This window comes from Drosophila santomea, chromosome 2R (assembly GCF_016746245.2).
Source record: "Drosophila santomea strain STO CAGO 1482 chromosome 2R, Prin_Dsan_1.1, whole genome shotgun sequence".
NCBI classification, from domain to species: Eukaryota; Metazoa; Arthropoda; class Insecta; order Diptera; family Drosophilidae; genus Drosophila; species Drosophila santomea.
The window spans coordinates 20,672,962-20,694,266 of NC_053017.2; the positions used below are offsets into that span (position 1 = coordinate 20,672,962).

The 21,305-nt window shown below is 45.5% G+C and overlaps 3 protein-coding genes across 3 annotated transcripts; all 3 read right to left on the reverse strand.

Annotated features, from left to right (window-relative positions):
• Nucleotides 1-9,359: 9,359 nt before the first annotated feature.
• On the reverse strand, nt 9,360-10,532 carry LOC120446819 (proteasome subunit beta type-5). The gene is made up of 2 exons (XM_039627997.2): nt 10,294-10,532; nt 9,360-10,238 (listed from the first exon to the last, which is right to left on the reverse strand). Exons 1-2 carry the CDS (start codon nt 10,441-10,443, stop codon nt 9,441-9,443), a joined length of 948 nt encoding a protein of 315 aa, XP_039483931.1. The 5' UTR covers nt 10,444-10,532; the 3' UTR covers nt 9,360-9,440.
• A 3,154-nt stretch (nt 10,533-13,686) lies between these two features.
• On the reverse strand, nt 13,687-14,737 carry LOC120446080 (chromobox protein homolog 1). The gene is made up of 2 exons (XM_039626862.2): nt 14,590-14,737; nt 13,687-13,969 (listed from the first exon to the last, which is right to left on the reverse strand). Exons 1-2 carry the CDS (start codon nt 14,713-14,715, stop codon nt 13,721-13,723), a joined length of 375 nt encoding a protein of 124 aa, XP_039482796.1. The 5' UTR covers nt 14,716-14,737; the 3' UTR covers nt 13,687-13,720.
• Nucleotides 14,738-18,899: 4,162 nt separating this feature from the next.
• LOC120446789 lies at nt 18,900-20,112 on the reverse strand. The gene has a single exon (XM_039627945.2). The coding sequence runs from the start codon at nt 20,012-20,014 to the stop codon at nt 19,079-19,081; it is 936 nt and encodes a 311-aa protein (XP_039483879.1). The 5' UTR covers nt 20,015-20,112; the 3' UTR covers nt 18,900-19,078.
• Between the last annotated feature and the right edge of the window lie 1,193 nt (nt 20,113-21,305).

Below are 21,305 nucleotides of genomic sequence, written 5' to 3' on the forward strand. Positions count from 1 at the left end.
AAAAAAGCGAATTATCGTCGTGCAAGTGGCTCGAAGTTTGGATACCCTGCCTAAACGATTTAAGCAGGTGATTCAGCTGTACTCTATTTTTGTAGATTTTTGTAGCATTTTCAATATTTAAATTTAAAGATACTTAAGTTTTTTTTAGCAAGTGCACTTCTAGTCGTGACAATCCAAAGCAGTTTCCCCTCCTGCGAGGGAATTAAAAATGCGAAATGATGATGGGACAGGCGGGTGAGGTGGTGTGAGGTGGAGTTCTTCAGCGGAAAGTCTTGGCAACAGGTTCTTGAAACGCAATTGAAATTGCTGCTAAACGAGTTTTAATTAGACAGGGAAGCGAAGCCGGAGCAGCCAAAGCGGCCAAAACAATGAGCTGGCGGCGGGATGAAAGCCAGGTGATTCCGCACGGGGAGGCTGCTAATGGTATCCTAATTAGATGATAGTCAGTCAGTCCAGTCAATGCGAATGATGTGCTAAAAGTGTGAATGATGTCCGTCTGCCTCTCTGCCAACTGCCAACTCCCAGCTCCCCAGCGAAAATCAAATCGGAAGTGCAGCAAAAAAAAAGTCCACTTAATTACTTTCTTTGGCGAATTAGCCAAGACGGAAATGAGCGCGGAGATGAGTGCTGAAGTGGAGCAGAATTGGCCAAAAAGGGGGCTAATGCTCCAGCGGCTGGACCCACAGAACTGGCAATAAAGCAGCTAATCACTGCCAATGTAGAACACTAAATGGAGTGGTGCACTATACAACAAAGGAGCATTGAGTTTCCTAATTAAGGATACATGGATGCCAGTGCACTTGTTTGAAACAGTAAACTATAATTTATAATCTCTCAAAAACGTCGCGAAAGCTTAATACTTCGAATTCTAGTGAGACTTTGCATATTTAAAGTAAAGCTTCCGTTTCCGTTCAACTTCAACGTGGCCAGCAAGAAGTCAGCACTTAATTAAGCGAATGAGGTAATTATCATGAATAAATCATGGGCTGCTAAATGAAATGAATGAGCCCATAAGCGGTGAGCCAGAGGCACGTGAGCAGGTCCACCTCTGCCTCTTTGGACCCACTATCCAGTGTCCATTGTCCACTGTCCAGAACGAGAACCAGAACCAGAAGCCCCCAAAAAAAAGGACAGACATTTGTCGCTGGGCGAGATTGATTGAGCGTAACCTCGACGCGTTTCTCATTGTCGGGCAAATCGCAGGCATTTCTTGGCGTTTCGCTCTGTGTTAAATTGCTGGAATCGCTGGGATCGGGCATCGCGAAACGGGAATGGAGACCCATGGACAAAGCATCTAGCTGTGGCCACCGATGCATGCCGTCCATCTGGACGTGTCTCCCGCCTTTTGGTCTATACACACATACCCATATACACATGCCCCCGTTTGAGGATTGCGCGAGCTGACAACGGAATTGATTTAATGCCTCTTTCCAGCAGCCACAGGTGGAGTTGTCCACATGTCCACATGTCCAGTTGTCCAGTTGGCCAGCTCGGCCTGGGCTGTCGTCCGCATCTCACAGCTTCGACTGGCTCCTCTTAATTGGGCCCACTTTGGCGGCAACGCGCATTCAGGCCTGTGGCCGGGCCACTTTTTGCGGATTCCGGCTCGGCTGGCAGAAAACATTTTAATTATGGCCGAGTGATAGGAACAATCGTATGGGCATTCCTAGGGCCGAGGGGCGGGGCTTTGATAAGCGCATAATTGCCTTCAATTAAGCCGGATCGCTGTGGTTTAGACAGCAAAAAAGTTGTGGGACGCCTTCGAGTCCGGCTTAATTGAGTTCTCCGCGGATAAATGTGAGCTGACAATTCAGCAGTCTTATTTCAACTACGACAGTTCAGAAAGTACAGAAAATATGTAATCCATTACTCGAAAAATCCATTAGTACACTGAAGCTACCAAACTTCCATTTTTCACTCTGTAGGCCAGCTAACACAACTAAAATCGATGCAACAATCGAACGCTTAAAATCTTGTTAAATGAAATTGTTTGATTTTGTTGAATTCGAGCTGAAATGCACTCTAATGTATGGTAAAATGTAGATTTTATGCGTTATTTGATCAAAATAAATGGCAGTAAATTTATATAAACAGAGTTTAGGTGTCAGGCAATTTTCTAGTGTGCGAATAGCAAACTAAATCGTGACATGTCCATTCGCAATGTCCAGTATCCACTCCACTTAACTCGCAAATGACATGGACTTCGGTTTAATCATTCATTTTCGGCTCTGAAAACCTCAGTTTGGAAGCTAGCACCAACAGAAAAAGCAAAGCTGGCGGAGAAATGGAATTTGCATATTCCTCGCACTTTTTATGGTTAAATTGAAACATTTATTTATAAAGAGAGAGAGGATGCGACAGGACGAAATCGATAAATAAAAATAGGATAAAACGGCAACAAAGGACGAAACATCAAAATTGAAACGGCATTTCAATCAGCAGACAAAAGTGTACCATCGAAATGAAACCGGCGGAGGATTGACTGCATCGGGATGCGGATGAGGATGGGGATGGACATGGAGATGGTGATGGGTTTGGGTTTGGTGATGGAGATGGCGATGGGAGTGGAAGTGGTGTTGGTATTTTGGGGAACGGAATGGCTTGCAGCAAGCCCGGATTCTGGTTTTGGTCGAGTTTTTGTCGGCTTTGAATGCGCCTTTTGTTATTGTTTTTATTTTTGTTTCGATTTCAACCTCTGGTTGTGATTTACCCCACTTTTTGTTTGTTGCCAGCAAAATGTTTTCACACCAACTTGGCCCGGAGAAGATTTTTTCTGGGCATTTAGCTCGCTTTTGTGATTTATTCGATGCTTTTCGCCAGGCAGCTCAAAAATTGCAATGGGCGGCGGCGGGGCACACTTGATATTTGGTCGAACTATCTGCCTATCTGCCTATCTGCCGTTTTTGTTTTAATTAAAATGCGAACTTTAATCAATCGGCAAGGTCCGTATCGGAAATTGGTAAAATGCAACTGGGTTTCGCTTTAATGGTGCGGCATTTAAATGAATTTCAAGTTTCAGTTTGACGAGCTCTTGTCCACAATTGGTTTTCCATCAAACAAATTGAAACACTCACTCGCTCAGTCGCTCAGTCACTCAGTCACTCAGTTAGTCATTCTGTCGGCTAGTCATTTAGTCAGTTAGTCAGTCGGTCGATTCTCTTGACTGCACTTAACTTAAAAACGTTTCATTTTATACGGCCACGCCCCCACATCTCCTACACTCCTACACTCCCACACTCCGGTCCACGTCTCCGGGGACTTTGAGGTCGGCATGTGGTTCGGGTTTGGGATTGGGGCTGGTATTGGGGATTGGGGTTGATTGGGGCGGGTGTCGGGCAATGCGACCATAAAGTATGCAACTTCATTGATAACATTTATTTCAAATGCACTCAAAAACCACTCAATAGTATGAAATTTGCTGCAGTTTACCTGCTCTCCTGCCCACACACACACTGGGCACCCAGACTGCCTCACTTCATCCCTGGGGAAAGGATATGTGAAATGTGGAGTGTGCTCGTATCGCATGTCGCTGCTTTTGCTTTGGCCCTGCCAAATGAGCAGCAGCTGAAGTGGGGCATGCTCGACCTGGGAGTACCGCTTACAGCAAATGCCGGCCAAATAAACGCCACTTAGCTTAATTCAAGTGTTTATTTTGCATTTAAAACGAACAACATCCACTTAAGTACGTCAAAAATAACTCAAAAGTGCTTGGACTTATGGTTAACATATATTTTAAATGTGTATTTATTTCTAATTTATATTGTGCATTATGCATTTGAATCTGTCGCCTGGCACATGATACCACTTGCGTTGGCAAATGCACGGGTATGAATGGTTCTTTAGTATATTTCCCACATGTCGCTTTGCATGTCTGCCCTTCTGCGACCCGCAGAGAATGTAACAATATATTTAGTCTTTGTATTACATAAATTTCATTGAAGTGCTTCCATTCGTTTCCCGTTCGATGTGCTCCATAAATATCTCACTGGGGAGTTCGAACCAAAGTCCACAGACGCAGGCAACTTCAAGGATACGTCGTGCCTATGTATCAGCCTATCAGGTTGACATTCAATTAAACTAAACCTGGTCAGGTCCCAAGAGCATTCCACACCGTCAGCTGGAGCCCGTAACCTTGAGCCACCGCACCTGTCATCTCTATGTCTTTATGTGGTACTCGGAGTGGATTTTCCCGCATTTTCCTACCGTTGCACATGCTCGAAGGATGCTCACATATCCTTGAGCAAAAGAGCACTGCATTCCGGTTTAATTGCATTCATATTTTTGGGCAAAGGCCCAAGTCGCTGCTATTATTTATTGTGCGTCCGGAAATTAATTGCATTCAGGGAATTTTATTGGCAAACGCTTTAACGAATGACTTGCTTTGGCTTTTTAATTGCAACTTAAAAACTTAACAGCAATCAAATGCTTCAATTGCTCTTGACTGCGTACGTGTTTGTATTTGACTTGAGAACTGGGCAAATAAAATGGCCCTTGTTCATGTTTAAATAAACGACTTTAAAGCGAGTTGGTGCAGCATGGAATTACATTTGAAAAGTCTGGGCGGGCTATGGTTATATATGTATATGGCCATAGTTTACCGAATAATACAGCTGGCTGCCCACAATTTCATTCCCAATTAATGTTAGTTGTGCGACCTTTAAACCTGATTATATTTCATGTTTCCCCAGCCGCTTCATCAGCAGCCATAATTTCCATTATAACTTATTGTCTTTCTAATTGAATGAACCGTGGATCGGAGGGAGTGGCCTTGCCCAGGGCAAAAATCTATTCATTCATTGTCCCATTTGCATACAATATGCCAGTTATTACACTCGGATATGTCCGAAAACGCAAATATATACGAGTATATATACAAATGCGTACGTGTGTGGATATTTGCTGGCTGGAATTCGGCTGTTTGTGTCTGGCCTAAATGGCTGAAATATGGCCAGTTGACTTGCCAGGGTCGATTTTTGCATAAATTAGACATGGCTCGCTGGCCAAAGGGGTCGCAGGAGTCGCAGGAGTCGGAAAGCTGTGTAAATAAGGTTACGTCGCCAATGTTTCGGAAAATAAAATAAACTAAATACACTTTGTCTACGTGTCTTTAGTCTTTGCGCATTAAATTGTAAGAAAAAGCGAAGAAGTGGGCGTTTTTGACCTACATTCGCACAGAATGCAACACATGCAAAAGTGCAATATGCAATTTCGTTAAATATCCGAAAAGGGACACAACAATGCGAGCAACTGAAGATAACAAATTACTAGTCATGAATAATAATAAGCGCTCCCTGCCCCAATCTTCTTATGTCGCAACTGTAATGAATATCAGATGATGATAATGATAGAAGTGCAGCGGAGCGACGTTGACGATGACAATGCTGACAATGCTGACAAGCCGATGAACATAACAGATATGAACGAGTGGGGGGTATCAACTGGGTTGTTCCGATTCCCGCTGAAATTGTTCTATAGCGCAGTAAAATGGAAAAAAGACCAGCTCTCATTGAAAAATCTTCAGTTTTCGACACTTTTGGGAACAACCAGGGCAATGCGCCAGTGCCAAACTGGGAAACAATGAGTAAAATTTCATTACCGGACGATGCGACGACGATTTCCACTACAGAGATGAGATGAGAGCGCTGATGGGATGCCGAAGAAAAGGGGTAGCATTGAGTGGGTGGCACTTGGCGGAGGAGGTGCAGCAATCTTGACGGGAATTGAAATTGAAAAGAAAATGAATGAAATGCGTCGCGCGGCGGAGGAGGAGCTCGAGAGGAGCAGGAGCAAGGAGCAGGAGTACCCAGGGAACAGCTTACTCGGCTGAAGCTCCCGCTGGAGTCCCGTCCCACTTGGCGTCCGCCTCATTGCCATTCTTCGCGCCTGTCAGCGCGACTGTCATCTCATCCAGCCCCCAGCTGGATGGAGGAGGAGGAGTAGGAGCCCCTAGTCTCCTGTTGCCCGCGCTGTTGTCCTCTGGTTATTTGCATTAAAAATATTATTCATTGCAATCACAAGGATTTGCGCAAAAATGCCTGCAATGAGCCGTTGTCGCTACATAAAATGCAATTGCCGGCAAAAAAAAAGAAGGACCAAGGAAAAGTGGAATGAATCCTTTTGTCTTCAGCGAACTAAGCGAATAATGGTATATAACTGTGACAGTTTAACTGGCGGCACTTGAAGCACTCGAAAAAGGATTCGCATTTCGCATTCGCGGAAGAGTAACGATGCAGAATCAATGAACGAGAATCATAACGAGGTGCTTGATTATCGGAACCAGCAGTTTCTATTGCAATATCGATGGTCAAACTCGACTTACAATCAATGGAACGCAAAGTCAAAGTCATAAATTAATAATGCATATTGGCAAGAAATGCTCCTTGAATCGTTCAAACTGGTTGAATAGGCCACATATCCGCTATCTTGTTTTATTCTCTCCACTGATGTACAATAATTGAGCCCATTTCTATGGCCCATAATTAACTCGCTTTGATAGCTGATTTCCATAATTGCTTTTTTCACTGGGCCGCCAACTAATTGCCGTGAATTTCAACAGATATGCGACTAATGTGCAGTTGCCGCCAAAGTAGCAATAATGGAGAACACACAACGGCAACATCTAGCTGCAACATCGCTCCGCAGCAGCGACATCAGCAACAGCAGCGGCGACATCAACAACATCTGCACTTTGATGTTGCCTCATGTTGCACAAGCAGCATGAAGGGGGATTCGGTGGGGTTTTGGGGACTCGGGGGACTCGGGGGACTCCTGAAGGCAAGGAAAACTGGCAGCCCAGAGCTGATAAATTGGAAGTGCATTTGACGCTGCTGGCGGAGAAGATGTTGTCGCTGTTGCACTGCAAAAAATAAAACTTGTACTCGTAAGTGCTATTATATTTATATTTGTTATGAAAAAGTACTTTACATTGAAATTCATTAAATAGCATATATTATATAGTATATCTAAATTTCCTCTTGCATTTTTCGCTGTGCACTGATTTTGTTGTAGCTGCTGCACCTAATATGGGTGATGATGTTGCATTTGCATTTGCATTTGCTGCTGCTGCTGCGTCTGCTTCGTCTGCTGCTGTTCTTGTTGCAGTTGCAGTTGGCCTGGTGTCGTGTAGCCACCCATCGCCTGCCTCCCCCCCTCCCCTCTGCCCCCCTGCCCACAACGCCGCAGTCGGTTAATGAAACTGCCAAACGAGGCAACGCTGCCACATCCGTTGTCTCCCGAGCCGCCATCTATGCAGCTCTTGGCCAAGTGTTGCTGCTGCAGCTTCGGCCTGTGACAGGGGCAACATCATCATCATCATCATCACCAGCATGCAACATCCCCTCTCCCCACTCCCCCAGTCGCCGCCCAGCGAGCAGTCACGCTTGCTTGTCAAACACTCTGGCAGACTCTTACGATCTCCGCCGGCTTCGGATGCACCTCCTCCTCATCCTCATCCTCCCCCTACTCCGCCTCCTGCTCCGCCCCCCGCCGCGCCGTGGCAAAATCCATTTGCATATTTGCATCCTTATGCCTGACAGTTAACGCCCCCCCTTCCCCTCTACCGACTTTCCACCTTTTGCAAAAGCGGCGCGCTTTTAACGACAAAGTGTGAAATTTCATTGAATTTGAGCTCGTTGACAAAAGTGGAATGGCAGCAGCAGCAACAACACAACAGCGCAACAACTGCAGCAGCAACAACACAACAGCGCAACAACTGCAGCAGCAACAACATGGCAGGTGTTGCAACTTGTTGTTGCCGCTGCTCTTGTTGTTTGCAAATTAATTTAAATTATGGTTGTTGCTTTTTTTTTAATATTTTTTTTCGACAAGCTTTTTTTGTAATGGAGAAGGAAACCAGCTAATTTGGCGAAAATCGATAGTGGCAATTAGTTTGCGTTGTTTTGAAAACAACCATTTCATTATTGTATGCTAATGTTTTGCACAGCAAATTTCAATGCAGATTGTAGGCAAGGTAATTTTAATAAAAATTCCAATTTTAAGTTCGCTCTTTAAATGGCATAATCCTTTAAGCATTTGTCCGCTTGAAGGACCAGTAAATATTTTGTTGTTCAACAAATTTTGTGCATAGCCACTTCTTGCCACCATTGAAATAACTACACCAGTCCAGTGTAACCTCGTTTGCTGCCGGAAAATAGTTTTGACCCATTAACCCGGGGTGTTGCATTTTTTCCGCCACTTTTACTCCACTTACCCGCAATGAGGATTCTCCGAACTTGGGCCGCACGGCTTTGGCTTTAAGTAATTTTCTAATGACGCCACAGAGGAAAAATGACTCTCGGGAACTTTGGGGGCGGGGGCTGCCAAGTTGTCTCCATTCCCCAGTTTTTCTGCTTATGCTCCTGCTGCTGGCGACGTTCATTAGATTAAAAGCAATTTACAGTAAAACTTTTTGCCACAAAACGCCTTCTGCCACCCTTGGTAGCACCACCCCAATCCTGCCGCTTCACACACGTGCTGCAACTCACATGTGCCCAAAACGCCGTGCAAATGCTGCCACCAACTCCTTCAGCACTGAGAGAAAAAGTGTGCAGCGTCATAGAAATATGAAAGTATATACAGTGGGGGCTCAAACTAATAGCATATGATTTTGTTTGGCTTATATTAATAATTTGAAATTTAAATATTTATATTTCCGCTGTGTAGTCATTTGGTGCTCTCACTTCTCCTTTTGGAATTCAACAAATTTGCGGATTTGGTTTGTAATTTATTAAATTTATCGCAAGCTCAGAGCGCCTTAACCGTCGTGGAAGGAAGGAGCAGGAAGATCCTGATGAGGATGGGGATGAGGATGGGCGCTGCGAGTGGATGACCTACGCCTGCTAATGTCTGTGGTTGCGCTTTTCTGGAGGGGATGGGGCAGTGATGTTGGTGGAGCAGATCCCCCGGACGGAGTCTCCAGGCAGTGGCATCTGCAACATTTGTTGATGACAACCCAAAGACACCGAATGCAACATTTCGGGTAACATTTCGTTGGCCGTATTTTGTGTGCGGCACGCCCATTTGGGGAAAGTCATTGCCAGCTTAGAAGTTATTATTTTGATTTATAGGAAAAGTTCGTTTAGCGAGCGAAAGTTGCTCGTATATTTTGCGCAGTGCGGAGGAGTTTGGTGAGTGGAAAAATTAGATAGAAGCACAGCTTTTAAAATGTGGCGAGTGTGGGGCAAGAGGCATGTATGTATGTATGCAGCTCCTGTTTTCATTATTAGTGGCTAAAACTTTGAAATGTATCTGAAGAGGATTAGATAGAACAATCCAACATACGGTTTAACAAATTACTCTCACAATAAATTCCGGACTTCTTTACTGCTACCAATTCCCATTGCCATAAACACAAAAATTTATACGTTTGCTAGACAGAAGTTTTACTACTACAGTAATTTTCATAATTCGTTCCTAATGATGCTTCAATAATTTCTACATTTTCATACCGTTGCCAGCTTGGTCTGCAAATTGTCTTCGGTAATTTTCTTCTTCGTCCAGCCACTGGAACAGGGCAAATCCCTGCCAGGACCGCCTGCGTTTTGGTCATCCTTCTCGTTGCCCGGACAACCAAATGCGCAATACGAATCATGGAGATCGGAGCAGTCCGTGTTGCAGACATTTCGCCAGCCCTCCGAATTGATGTGGTAGAGACGCACGATGCCGCCGGAATAGGCATCCTTGCTGGTGGCATGGTAAATGGCTCGTCTGGCCAGGTCATAGGCCTCCTGATCGGAGAGATCATGCCGGTAGCCGGTGTCCAAGACGCCGAGAGCATACGGAGAACCGCTGCCCACGGAGAAGACCTGACCATGGGACCGCATGCCCTCGGAGTCCACGTAAATCAGCTTGGGACCCTCGTCATCGAAACCGGCCAGCATCATGCCCATCACCAGACCCATGCCCTTGTACTCCGTGGATATGTTGCAGATGATCCGGGCAGCCGTGTCCACGGTCATGCGTTTCCGATAGCGCAGCTGGTGCAGCCGGCACTCCTTGGCCAGCACCCGATCCCAGTAGACGCAATCCGCGGCTCCTCCGGCCAGGGTGCCCAGCATATAGTCATTCAGCTCCACTATTTTCCGCATCGTCTGGGATCCAATGTACTGGCCAGAGGTGGCTCTGGAATCGGCACACAGAATCACTCCGCCGCGGTACTTGAAGCCCAGTGTGGTGGTGCCGTGGTCAAAGTCCATGCGAATGCCACAATGCGCCAGGATTTTGGGCAGATTCTCGGCGGGCTGAGGAAACCTTTGATCTTAGCTGGGCTCTAAGGAATGCTTCACATGTACTAACCCTTTCGAAGGGAGGCGCCATCAGCTCATAGGGATTGGCAAAATTACTGGTGGCCTCGCGCAGCTGCTCCTTCTGCCACTCGGACTGCACATCATCGAAGCGCCGCATGAAGGGCATCTTATTCATGCCACAAATCGCTTCCAGGGCCATTGTGGCTGCAAAATGTTAAGAAAGTTTGAGAAAATTATATTGTGTAATGTGTAAGTGAGCAAACTAAAGGAGCTTGAATGCTTGTGGAGTTAAGTCTCTAGGGCATCTTGAAAAAAAAATCCAAAGTATACACGACAAGATTAGTTACCTGGACACCTAGTTCCCATCGCTGAAAGTTTCGCTCCAATGGACAAGGCCAGTCTCCGATTCCATTGGCATTTCATGGTTAGTGGGTGAGAGTGGCTGTGGCCACTTTCGCCGGCCACCCAAGTGGAATCCAATGGACCCTCTGTGGGCAGTTGCAGTGGCATTGGCAGTGGCGCCACCGCAGAGATACACGACATTTTAATTGGACTGCCGGGCAGGGTCATCATCGCCACCTGCGGAGATGCGAAATGGGACCCAAAAACGGGTAAAATGGGGAATGGGGCATAGAAGGTGCCACTTTCGCACTGACCACGCCCACTCGCAGGCAGTGGCAAACGGATTAGCCGCTAATTAAACGCCAATTGGCAATGTTTGCCAAACTGTTTGAGTCCGCGGATCGAGTGGGCTCCCTGCTCCCTGATATATGTATGTCCACTCGCAGTCGCAGTTACTCCGACTGCCACTGCTCCCACTGCCTCCATTAGAGGACGCCATGTGTCACTGATCTAAATTTATGCAAATTGCCAAGGACTTGGCCTCCGCATTCCCCAATCCTCCGCCGAATCCCATTTTCCATTTCCCACTTCCCATTTCCCATTCCACACTCCCTATCTCGCATCACCCATCCGCCGCATTGGCACATTTCATTTTTGCACGCGCTTTTCATTGCAACTTGCATTCCCTGCTCCTCAAATGGAAAACTGCGGGGGGCGGCGGGAATTCGCGGAATTTGGAGGCGGCCTGGAGAAGAAAAATCGAGGAAAAAGAGGCGAGCTGGCTTAGCCCTTCATCTAAACATACCCTAACTATGAGTACATGAAAGAACTTACTTCTATTTCATAGGCATATGTTAAGTACTTGTTTCTTAAGTCTTCATCCAAACTCAACCCACTTATATACCTAATTGTTAAAAGGTTCTCAGTAGCTTTTTTTACATATTTATTACATAGTCTTAGATTGCTATAATGTATACACTTTACCAACGACTATGTCAGTTTTTCGCGGCTCCGCAGTTGCTGGATAGTTTTGACTGCCAGCTCTGATTATTAAATCACAGGGCAGGGACAAACTGCAGCCGGAGCAGCAATCTGATATGCAAAATCTCGTCTATCCCACCAGACGACGCTACTCCACCAGCTCCTCCTGGCCATCATCCAGCATCCAGCATCCCCCGTATTCCCATTTCCCCTCACTGCCCTGCGCAGCATCTGTCCTGCGTTAATTACAGCCCAGTTTGGTGCACTGGCAACAACTTGTTAAAAATTTCCGCTGCCAGTTTATTAGAGGGCAACTAACTAAGGCAGCGGCGTGGAAGAATCTGCCCATTCCCTTCGCTTTTTGGCCCGAAGTGGCTGGCAAATTACTCAGTCTGAACCTGTTTTAATGACTAAAATGACGCCAAGTCAGGAGCGAATAAGAGATTAGGCCAAAACTTGAGCTTCCCGTCTGCGAATTTTTGCAGCGCTGGAGTGGCAAAAGATTTTGTGGCATCGGGTAGACTTGAGAGCAAAATGAATAGCCTATTATTCGGTGTATAGTTCTTAATTATTAAAAATAAAACCTACACTAAGCAGTAAGCCATAAAGGTGACTTCTTCCTCAAACTACATAACTTAATAGACACTAAGCATTGAGTAACTTTGCTCTCAATCCACTTAGTCAGCTTTGTTGAGTAATAAAAAATAAAATACCTTGTTGACAAGCTTAGGAATATGCTCCGAATCTTTTAAAAGAGTTCTTTTTTAAGCTCTCGAATTACAAAAACAAAACTCCGCCGAGAATTTTTAAAATAAAATTCATAAAAAATAAAATGGACTTTTGCCGGCGCATATTTTATTTCACTTTCGTTTTATTTACTTTGGCCGCTTAGCATTATTGTTTCAAAATCCCTCAAATCCGTTGTTTTACTGCTTATTGTTCGCCAACTCAGCCCCCCAACTTTGTTGCCGGCAACTTTTAAGCTCGCTTAAGGCGCCCAACCAGACTTGCTTGCTCCCGAAATAACGCAAAACTTTCCCATGAATGCGGCATCATACCCAGTCACCCACCAAGCCTCCAAGCCTCCAAACCACCAAACCACCGATCCATTGAACCACCCAACCACCGCGGTCCAATTTGTAGTTCATCATCTGTCCCGCGGACCTGTCAAAGCCCAAAATATGAAGTGGAGCGACAGTCGGCGGTGGGGGATTCCCCGAAAGCAGTTTTGACATTTGCATTTAATTTATTTTAATTGAAAAAGGCCTGTCAAATGGACTAGGTCGTCGAGAGAATGCCATCAGGTCTTCAAAGGTCATTAAGCTAGTTCTACCAAACTCTCTTTTCGGTGACTCTAAAAATCTAGGTGTTACAGACCATAAGAGCACCTATTGAAAGTTTCATTACATTTCTATGCATATTGTGCTTTTTGGGAACAAATCCTCATTGATAATGATATTATAACATTAGCTTATTAGGTCAAGTTGGCTGACAGCTCGCAGATCCGCCAAAATCAAAGTCTGTTTCAAACCTGGACATCAAACTAGTAATACAGCTTTTACGATGATGCATTAAATCAAAAACTTTGGCCAGAGAACAGTCCATTAGCAGGGCCAAAAGTACACGATGTCGATGTTGCAATGCTTATTTATGAGCCAGATTAAAAATTTATAAATGGAAAGTAATTCCCGAAGTGCGGCCATAAACCAAACTCCCCGGCCAAACGCTCAAACTTTTTCATCATCTCGTTCCGTTCGGCATCGACATCTTTGAGGGGCAGAACTTCTTGTAGGTTTTAACGACTAACGACTTTGCATTGGTTTTCATGGCCAAAAGTGCCGAAGGCATTCAAGTTGGCTTTTATGGTTGACACAACATATTTGCCGGCATTCCATGGCAATTGGCAACTCTCACATATCCGGAGATACACCCATCCTAATTGTTGCGCCCCAGGATTTTATGGTTCTTTGAGAGCCATTAATCCGAATTTGATATCTGTCTAATTAGTTTTCCCTGCTTGGCTTTTATGGCCGACAGCCTCGTAAATTTTCATGATCGATTCGCGCGGCAAGGCGCTAAAAGAAAACTCCGCCCTGCTGTTAAGCATCCAAACACATCGTTTCGCTTTCTGCATAATAGAATTTAATTAATAATCATCCTCTTTGGCTCTCCCCCTTCGCGGCTTCCCCTTTCTCGGTTTTGAGGGGCAGGGATAGGTGGTCCCAGTAGAACTCGATCACCATGTGTGGTATGCGCCTATTGGCGTCGGAAGCGGGAAGCTGCTCCACCACTGGTGAGTCCTTGAACTTGATGTTGAACATCGTGGTTCCGTTTGCATCCGTAAACGCAGAGAGTATTTTTTCAGCCTGCAGTCCTCGAGAGAATCCGTTGCTGTCCATTTTCTAAAAGGAAATTAAACTGTATTATTTACTATACTTTTCTATAACGGCACATAAACGTTTTGAGCAGAGTAAAATTTTTTTTCAGGCTGGATAGAAAGCGACCCCTTGCCACGCTGCGGAAATTTACGACTCTAGTAACACTGGGTCGATGACTTTGAATCCCCTGGAATGCACGCCGCTGCATCGTCCCTTTCCCTTCCCCCGAAAGTGCCACTCCTCTCGCTTTTAAGCCGCCAAACAACGCAAATGCACTTTGATTGTTGTTGACCAACAAACAGGCACGCGTCCATTGCAACTCCGTGGCAACAGAGAAAAGTGGTAATGAGCAGAGGAGCTGCTAGTGTGGATGCCACTTTGTGTGCACGCTTCTGCGTTTTGGGCCAAGGCTTCTTGCCACAATCGATGGAGGACGATTCTGTGAAAGAACTGAACGAAATTCCGCAGCGTAATTCGGCGATTCTCCTCTGATTATCGTGGCAATGACATTATCCTCGATTGAGGAAGTCATCTCATCCAGGAAACGCGTAACGAAGCGCACTGCAGTGCGATTTAATGGGACTGCATCGCATGATTTTAGTGTCACTCAGGCGAGGAATCGCATTGATAATGAGGAAACTCACCTGTTTCTTTGGGAAGACTCGCCTGGAAAGATTCGTCTTAGAAGACTCGCCTGTGAAGATTGGAATGTTTAGTGGAATGCAATTCTTTCTCTGGCAGTGTTGGAAGTCGTGAAATTGCCATGACATTGTGTTATCGATATTTGCAATTACATAATTAAGAATTCCTTTTTTTCCTGCTTTTTCCAACTTTTTGCTTTCACTTTAATTACCAACTGTCGCACCTGAGGCCAATTATACTGGCAAAAGGTAGGAAACGTGGCCTGCAAGGACAAAAAAATTTTAATTTATTGGTCGATATATACGTAATGTATGTATGTTATGTATGTAAATATTTCAATGACTTTAATTAACCAAAAGCGTGGCAATTAATTGACTTTGCATGCTCAATTTAATTAATATTTGTTGTTTCCCATTTGCCAAAGGATGTGCAACATTTAGGCTGCAAATAGGCCGCGTTTTTGGCATTCGGGCATTAATCGAATTGTAAAAAATAAAAATGCTTTGCCATTTAAGCTGCGGTCAGGCAGCTGATTAAAGCCATTTTCCATGTTTTTCCGATTCTTGTCTGTTTTTTTTTTGTTTTTGGCGTTTTGGGGGGTGAAAAACCGGTTGGAAAAGTGTCGGGCGGAATGAAATGAAATTCTTTATTTTAATAATGCAAGTTTGCACATTTTTAATTGTGCTGCCGACAGCTGCAAGAACTTGGCTGCTCACTTGACCCACAAAGGTGCGGCCACTGCAATTGTGGGCGAAAGTGGGTGGTGCTGGCTGGTGGTGGGTGTTGGTGGTGCACAGGTGAGAGGCTAAAGGTGAAAGATGGAAGGTAAGGCGACAAAAACCGCGCTTGCCATAAAGGGACGCTGCAAGGACATTACGACTAAATGTAAACAGCTTAATTAAAAAATAAAACTCCGCTCGGCACGTACAAGGAAAAACAGTGCTGGGAAAATCCCACCTCCCCAACCTCCCCCACCAGCACCACCACAAGCACATAAGACCACCCACTTGGGAGGGGTTTTGCAGCATGTGTGTGCGAGGCACGCTCTCTTTATTTGCTTAAATGCACAAAAGTGTTTTTAATTTAATTTTTCGTCTTTTCGCACACACTCGCTCCTACTTTGCGCTTTGATGCAGTTCCTAATTAAAATGAAAGTAATTTTTCATCAGCAACCGGGGTAAAGTAAAATAAATTTGCCGCCGCCCCCTCGGCAGCCATTCAAGTGCTCATTAAAAGTGTTTCAAACCAGTTGCACAGTCTTAAATATGGCACTATAAAAAATGAAATTATGAAATGTGAAATGTTTGCCATGTTTTTAGGGGTAAATTTGAAATTATTTGCTCGGTAGTCTGGCGCCAGAGTTTTCCGCACTTTCCCCATATCGCCATTTCCCATTTTCCCGCTTACCCCAATGTCGTCAGCGTCGTCAGCTGTTCAAGTGTTTCTCCAAGTCGAAACTTTTCTTTTAAATATTTCCCATACTTATCCCCAGTCATGTGCTGCAAAAGTTTTATGCATACGCATTAACGTGAAAAGTGGGCTGGTGAAACCGGGAGATATTCGCATTTCGAGGGCGATGCTTCTCGGAAAATGCATATGTGGAAAATGTCACCCAAGCCGGGGGGAAATTATAAAGTTTGGCGCTGATAACTTTGGTGTTAGGCCCTATCTTCCAACTTGCTGAGATGAATCACTAATACCAAAGAATTTACATTAAAAAGTCAACTTAATTCAAAAGGTTCTGCACAAAATAAACAAGATTTATATGACTTAATCGCATTATGTGGCCAGTTGTTATCTGGAAGTGCAGGAACTGCCCTCGCAGTGCAATCAGTTGTGAAGTGCATGTTTCCCCAATTTGCATGCCAAATTGTTTACTTCTCTCGTTTCAATGTGCTTTATCAATTTGAATTTGAGTTGAGTTGCATGTTTGCGTTCTGTTTCTTGTAAGGAAAAGCGGGCATGTGAATTAGTTTTCCCAATGAAATTTCCGCAGAAACCATGAAAAATTGCCGCAGATTTTGCGGGGGATAAGCAACAATTTGATTTAGCGAGCTGACTGCGCCACAATGTCATGCATAAAGTTTTGTAGCTCTCTTCATGGTCTTCATGGGCGCACAAATAGCTTTTCCCGCCCACTCTGCCACCCACTCCGCCCGCCCATTTGCCACACCTGGCTCCACCCACACCCCCCATCCCCGTCTCCCAAATGGCGCTATCAAAGCCGGCGAATGTCTATTTAATTGTGTCTGCAACGGTGTCCGCATCTCGATGCTTCGACGCCACCCACTTTACAGGTGGGCGGTGGTTGGTGGCAGGTGTTCAGGTGGGTGTTTGGTTTGCCGGGCGGCGGTAGCATCAAGTGCACTTTAGCCCGAGGTCCCGTTAACTGACACGGCATCCTGATGGCCAGTGTTGCATGCTTCAGATAAATGCATGCTAAAATAATAGTTAATGCAGGACTAAATTCTCTAGATTTCAAACTTAATTATCCTTGGAACACTTTAAAGGGTAACTTAAGACGAGAGATAGAAAGGAACTTACTATACTATATATTATTATAGATAAAGATGTTTATTATGACTTTATTATCTATCAGATTTGGCTAGAAATAGGCCAAGCGAATGGCACCGTTGGTGGCTTTTCGCTGCAAGTCGCAGGTGTTGCAACTGCGAGTCTGCGGTGTGGCTGCCATACCTGCAATTTGAGTCGCTTTTACACCCATTCACCGGTGTGTCTGTGTGTGTGGATAGGTGGGTGGCTTGTTGGATGGGAAATGAAGTCATAAAGTCTGATTTCGCCCGTTCATGCTCATTATCACGTAGCGATATCGTGTAATCGTCATGCTCACGATAATGATGATGTTAGCCAAGTGGATCGCTGCACAGCGCATAACCCCCTCTCGCTCCCACACCACACTACCCATCACTTTCTTGCGGGGGCGCATCCTTCTGCCATTTATTTTCCTGCATCTGCGCTTCGCTGGTAAACTTTCTGACCCAAACTGACACATTCATGAAACAATTTAAAAAGTCATTGTCATCGCAGGATATAGTGGCTCCCAAAACCCCCCCTCCCCCAACTCCGAGCCAACTTCTTTAACTGTCCTGTCAATGGCACCGTCATTTGTTTTGTTGGCCATTACGGTCAGTGTCCCGAGTTGAAAACAAAATTGTCATGGCTCCCGAGGCAAGTGGTCCTCGGGTGAGCAGCTCTACTCCAATTGGAGCTGAAGTATGTGCCAAGCCAAGTGTCCTGTGTCCTGGTCCCCACTCCACTCCATTGTAGCTGCGATGCTAGGGTATCCTTCGGTCGTTGCCTTCGTATCCATGCTTTGGCTAGTTTGGTTGGGTTGGCAAAGTTTTTGTTTTCGCAGCTCACGTGACAGAGCAGTTTCGCAAATAATTTCAATTCTTCAACTTAAAAGGCGCTCAGTAATAACTTTCCAAGTCTTAGTAACTAGGGTACAAACATACCTACTTCACGCACTCCAAAAGTTTATTAATTGAGCAATATGTATAGTTTAGTACGGGCTTTAAATAGCTTTTCCAGTTAAACTACCGAAAGAAATTTGTTAATCATTAAATAGGGATTCTCTGCAGCACAACGCTTGCCCGCATTTTTGATTAAGGGACAATAATCTTGCAGCAAATGTTGCAGAAACTCATTATTGCATCGTAATGATGAAGGGGCCAAAACTGGAGGAGCCAAAGGGGGAGCAATGGCTCCCAACAGTGTAATTTCTGGGAGCCAAAGCCACAGGATTTTATTGAGCGGAAAATTAAAAGCATAACATGGCCCGCTTTAAATTTGAGTGCAGCGGCAAAGTGAAAAGTGGCAAGTGGCAAGTGGCAAAGTGGCAGCAACAGAAGCCGCAGCATATTGCGCCAAGTCCGACTTGGCAAGACTGCCAAAGAAAAGAGAGTCGAGGGTTTTCCCAGACCTTTCGCAAACACCCACCACCTCATTTTCTCAGTTGCAACCGGCAGTCAGTGGTTTTTCGACTCACGCGCATAGTAAATTCAACTTATTGACAGGCTTGCAGAAGAACGTGTTCCGATAAGCGAGCAGGTGAGTGAGTTGCACCTGTGCCCCTGCTTTCCTCCTTTCATGAATCAACTATCCCAGAAAAGATTTTCCAGCTGAGAACTGGCAGTATCGGCATCACTTCGCCCATGAATCTTTTCGGCGACAGGGGCACCAATGCTAATTACAAATTTATGGCAATTTCTGCGTGAGAAAATGTGCTCGTTTTCCCTATCAACCAGACTGTTGAAAGAAAGCCTGTTTCTGGCAGTTTGAACATTGTTAGTTGGGAGTATCACATGAACGGATTTTATTGTATTTATTCCCAACAGGTTAATTACATCTTAGTCCGAATGGCGACGGGTTTACCCAATAATTTTACAATAGCATACCAGAATCTTACAGCACGAGGATTTCTCTCCAAGCAAATGACCCAATAAAATGACACTGCTGCCCAAACGCCAACTATTCAAAGCTGCGACCCATCCTGGGCAGCACCGGTGGCATCCACTCCTGGAACTCGGGAATGTCGAACAGCGGGTGCTGGTTGAGAATGTCGAAGCGCACCACCTTGTACGTGGAGACGAGCCACTGGCCCATGCAGCGATTGTTGTCCCGCACATTGCCCATTTTCGTGGTTTCCACGGAATAGTCGCGCCGGAAGCGCATGAACACCTCGGCGAAGATCAGGGGATGCGGCACCCTCAACTGGGCGGGATCTACATACTCCTTCAGCAGCTCCGTCATCTCACTGAGTTCCGCCGGTGACCGGAAGTCGTTGGATCTCCGCAGAGCCACAAAGACCACGTCCAGAAAGGCGAAGCGATGATCGTAGTGCCGCAGCAGCTGCACCTTGAGCGGAATGGCCCGCCGGAAGTGCTCCTTCTCGAAGCGCATCATCTTGAGCCGCCAGTCGGGCGGATCATCCAGCAGATCGTGCTTGATCTGCTTGAAGCCCATGGGCGTACTGCATCGTTCCACATTCCGGTTGCGGCGACGCCTCACGAAGTCCGTGAAAACGGCGGCTGCCTGGCGCGAATTCTCAATGAACTTCTGCTCGGAGAAGTCCCAGTCCCAGAGGAGCTTCAGCCGGAGGAGAGCCATCTTGGTGGTCAGGCGGCTCAGTGGGCTGTAGAAGTAGATCATCGTGGGCAGGGACACTTGGTGCGGCTTGTCCTTGGCCACAATAAAGTCCACCTCGATGTCCAGTTTCTTACCGGGACTTATTTGCAGCATGGGCACATCCTTTCGAGGCGCCTGGGAGCCATGACGCACTTGGAGGGCAGCACTCAGGTGATGTCCCGATGAGGTCGAAGTCCGCCGGGGAATCCGCATCGAAGGGCGCAGCACATGACCGTAGCGAGTGCACTTGTTCATCAGCAACCGGTGTATACTCATCATTCCATAGTTTAATTTGTTTTGAATTTTGTCAGTTTAAGGAGCCGGAATATTCAAATGGAACGGAATACATGAGAGCGTCAGCACTTGGCATTGAATGCTCGGGCTGAGTGATGGGCACTTGCCACTTCACTTCATCCTGCATACTGTTAGTATGCACTGAAAAAAATGATTGCCAGTTCGTACAATATATTCCATACTAAATGCATCTCCTGCGTTTCTCTATTTACTCAAGGTGCTCAATCTTGTAGTAGTGCAATAAAATGCGAACATAACATCAGAACTTATTAGTGTAACCCCTTGTATTGGCAAAACAACAATACGCTCCTAATTAGGCCAACATGGAAGGGAATTCAATCCGCCTGAGACGGAGACCAAGACCCTACCCACATCCAACCCGAGTCCCGCAGGAGAAGTGGCTTCATTGATTCGACAGCATGCAATTATCGAATGCATTAGGAATCGCAGTGCCTTCGCAAATGCAGGTCCTCTCACCTGGAGCCACCTTCCTCCACCTTCCATCACCTGAGCCACCTTCCATAACCTTCCACCACCTGAGCCACCCGCACTGGTTTGCCCAGGCTTTCGCTTATCCCGGATCTGGCGAAGGAAACAGACAATGGCGACCCATCTGCCATGTGGCAAGGGGCATCCGCCCACCGACTTCTACATCGGGTTAATTGCTAACAATTGATTTCGATTCGAGGGAGTCGTCTGCAAAATATGCAAATGTTTTCGGGATAATTAAATGAAAGGCATTGCACAAGGTACTTGCTTCTGAGCTAGCAGTACAGTTGCCCCAAAACTTTTGACTTGTAGTGCATGTACGAATAATCCATAATTAAGAGTGGTAGAATTGAAAGCCTCACTAGCTTAGGCCTTTGTTTGATAAACTATTTTTTATTGATAATCATGGCAAGGCTTTGGACTTACCAACTAACCTTTGAGCCTTTTGGAAGTACAGTTGCTTCAGCGTGTATGCAAATCCCTGGTTAAACCTTTCCAGTTTGATGCCTACGAACGCTTTGACTAATTCGGAGCACAAAAATACTACAGGTCCATCCATTTTTGATGCCGTAGATTTATCAAACGAAATATCAAATGACCGAAACGGAATGAACCTACGACAATGGAGTTTGAGTATGAATAAATGCTGAAATGCTGAAAATGGCAGGGGACACAACGAATGGAGATGATATTCCAGGCATTTGGACACACAAAATCCCCGTGTAATCCCCGGGAAAATAGGGGGAAAACAGAACGAGAAGTATCGCAATAAAATATGTTAAGTAAA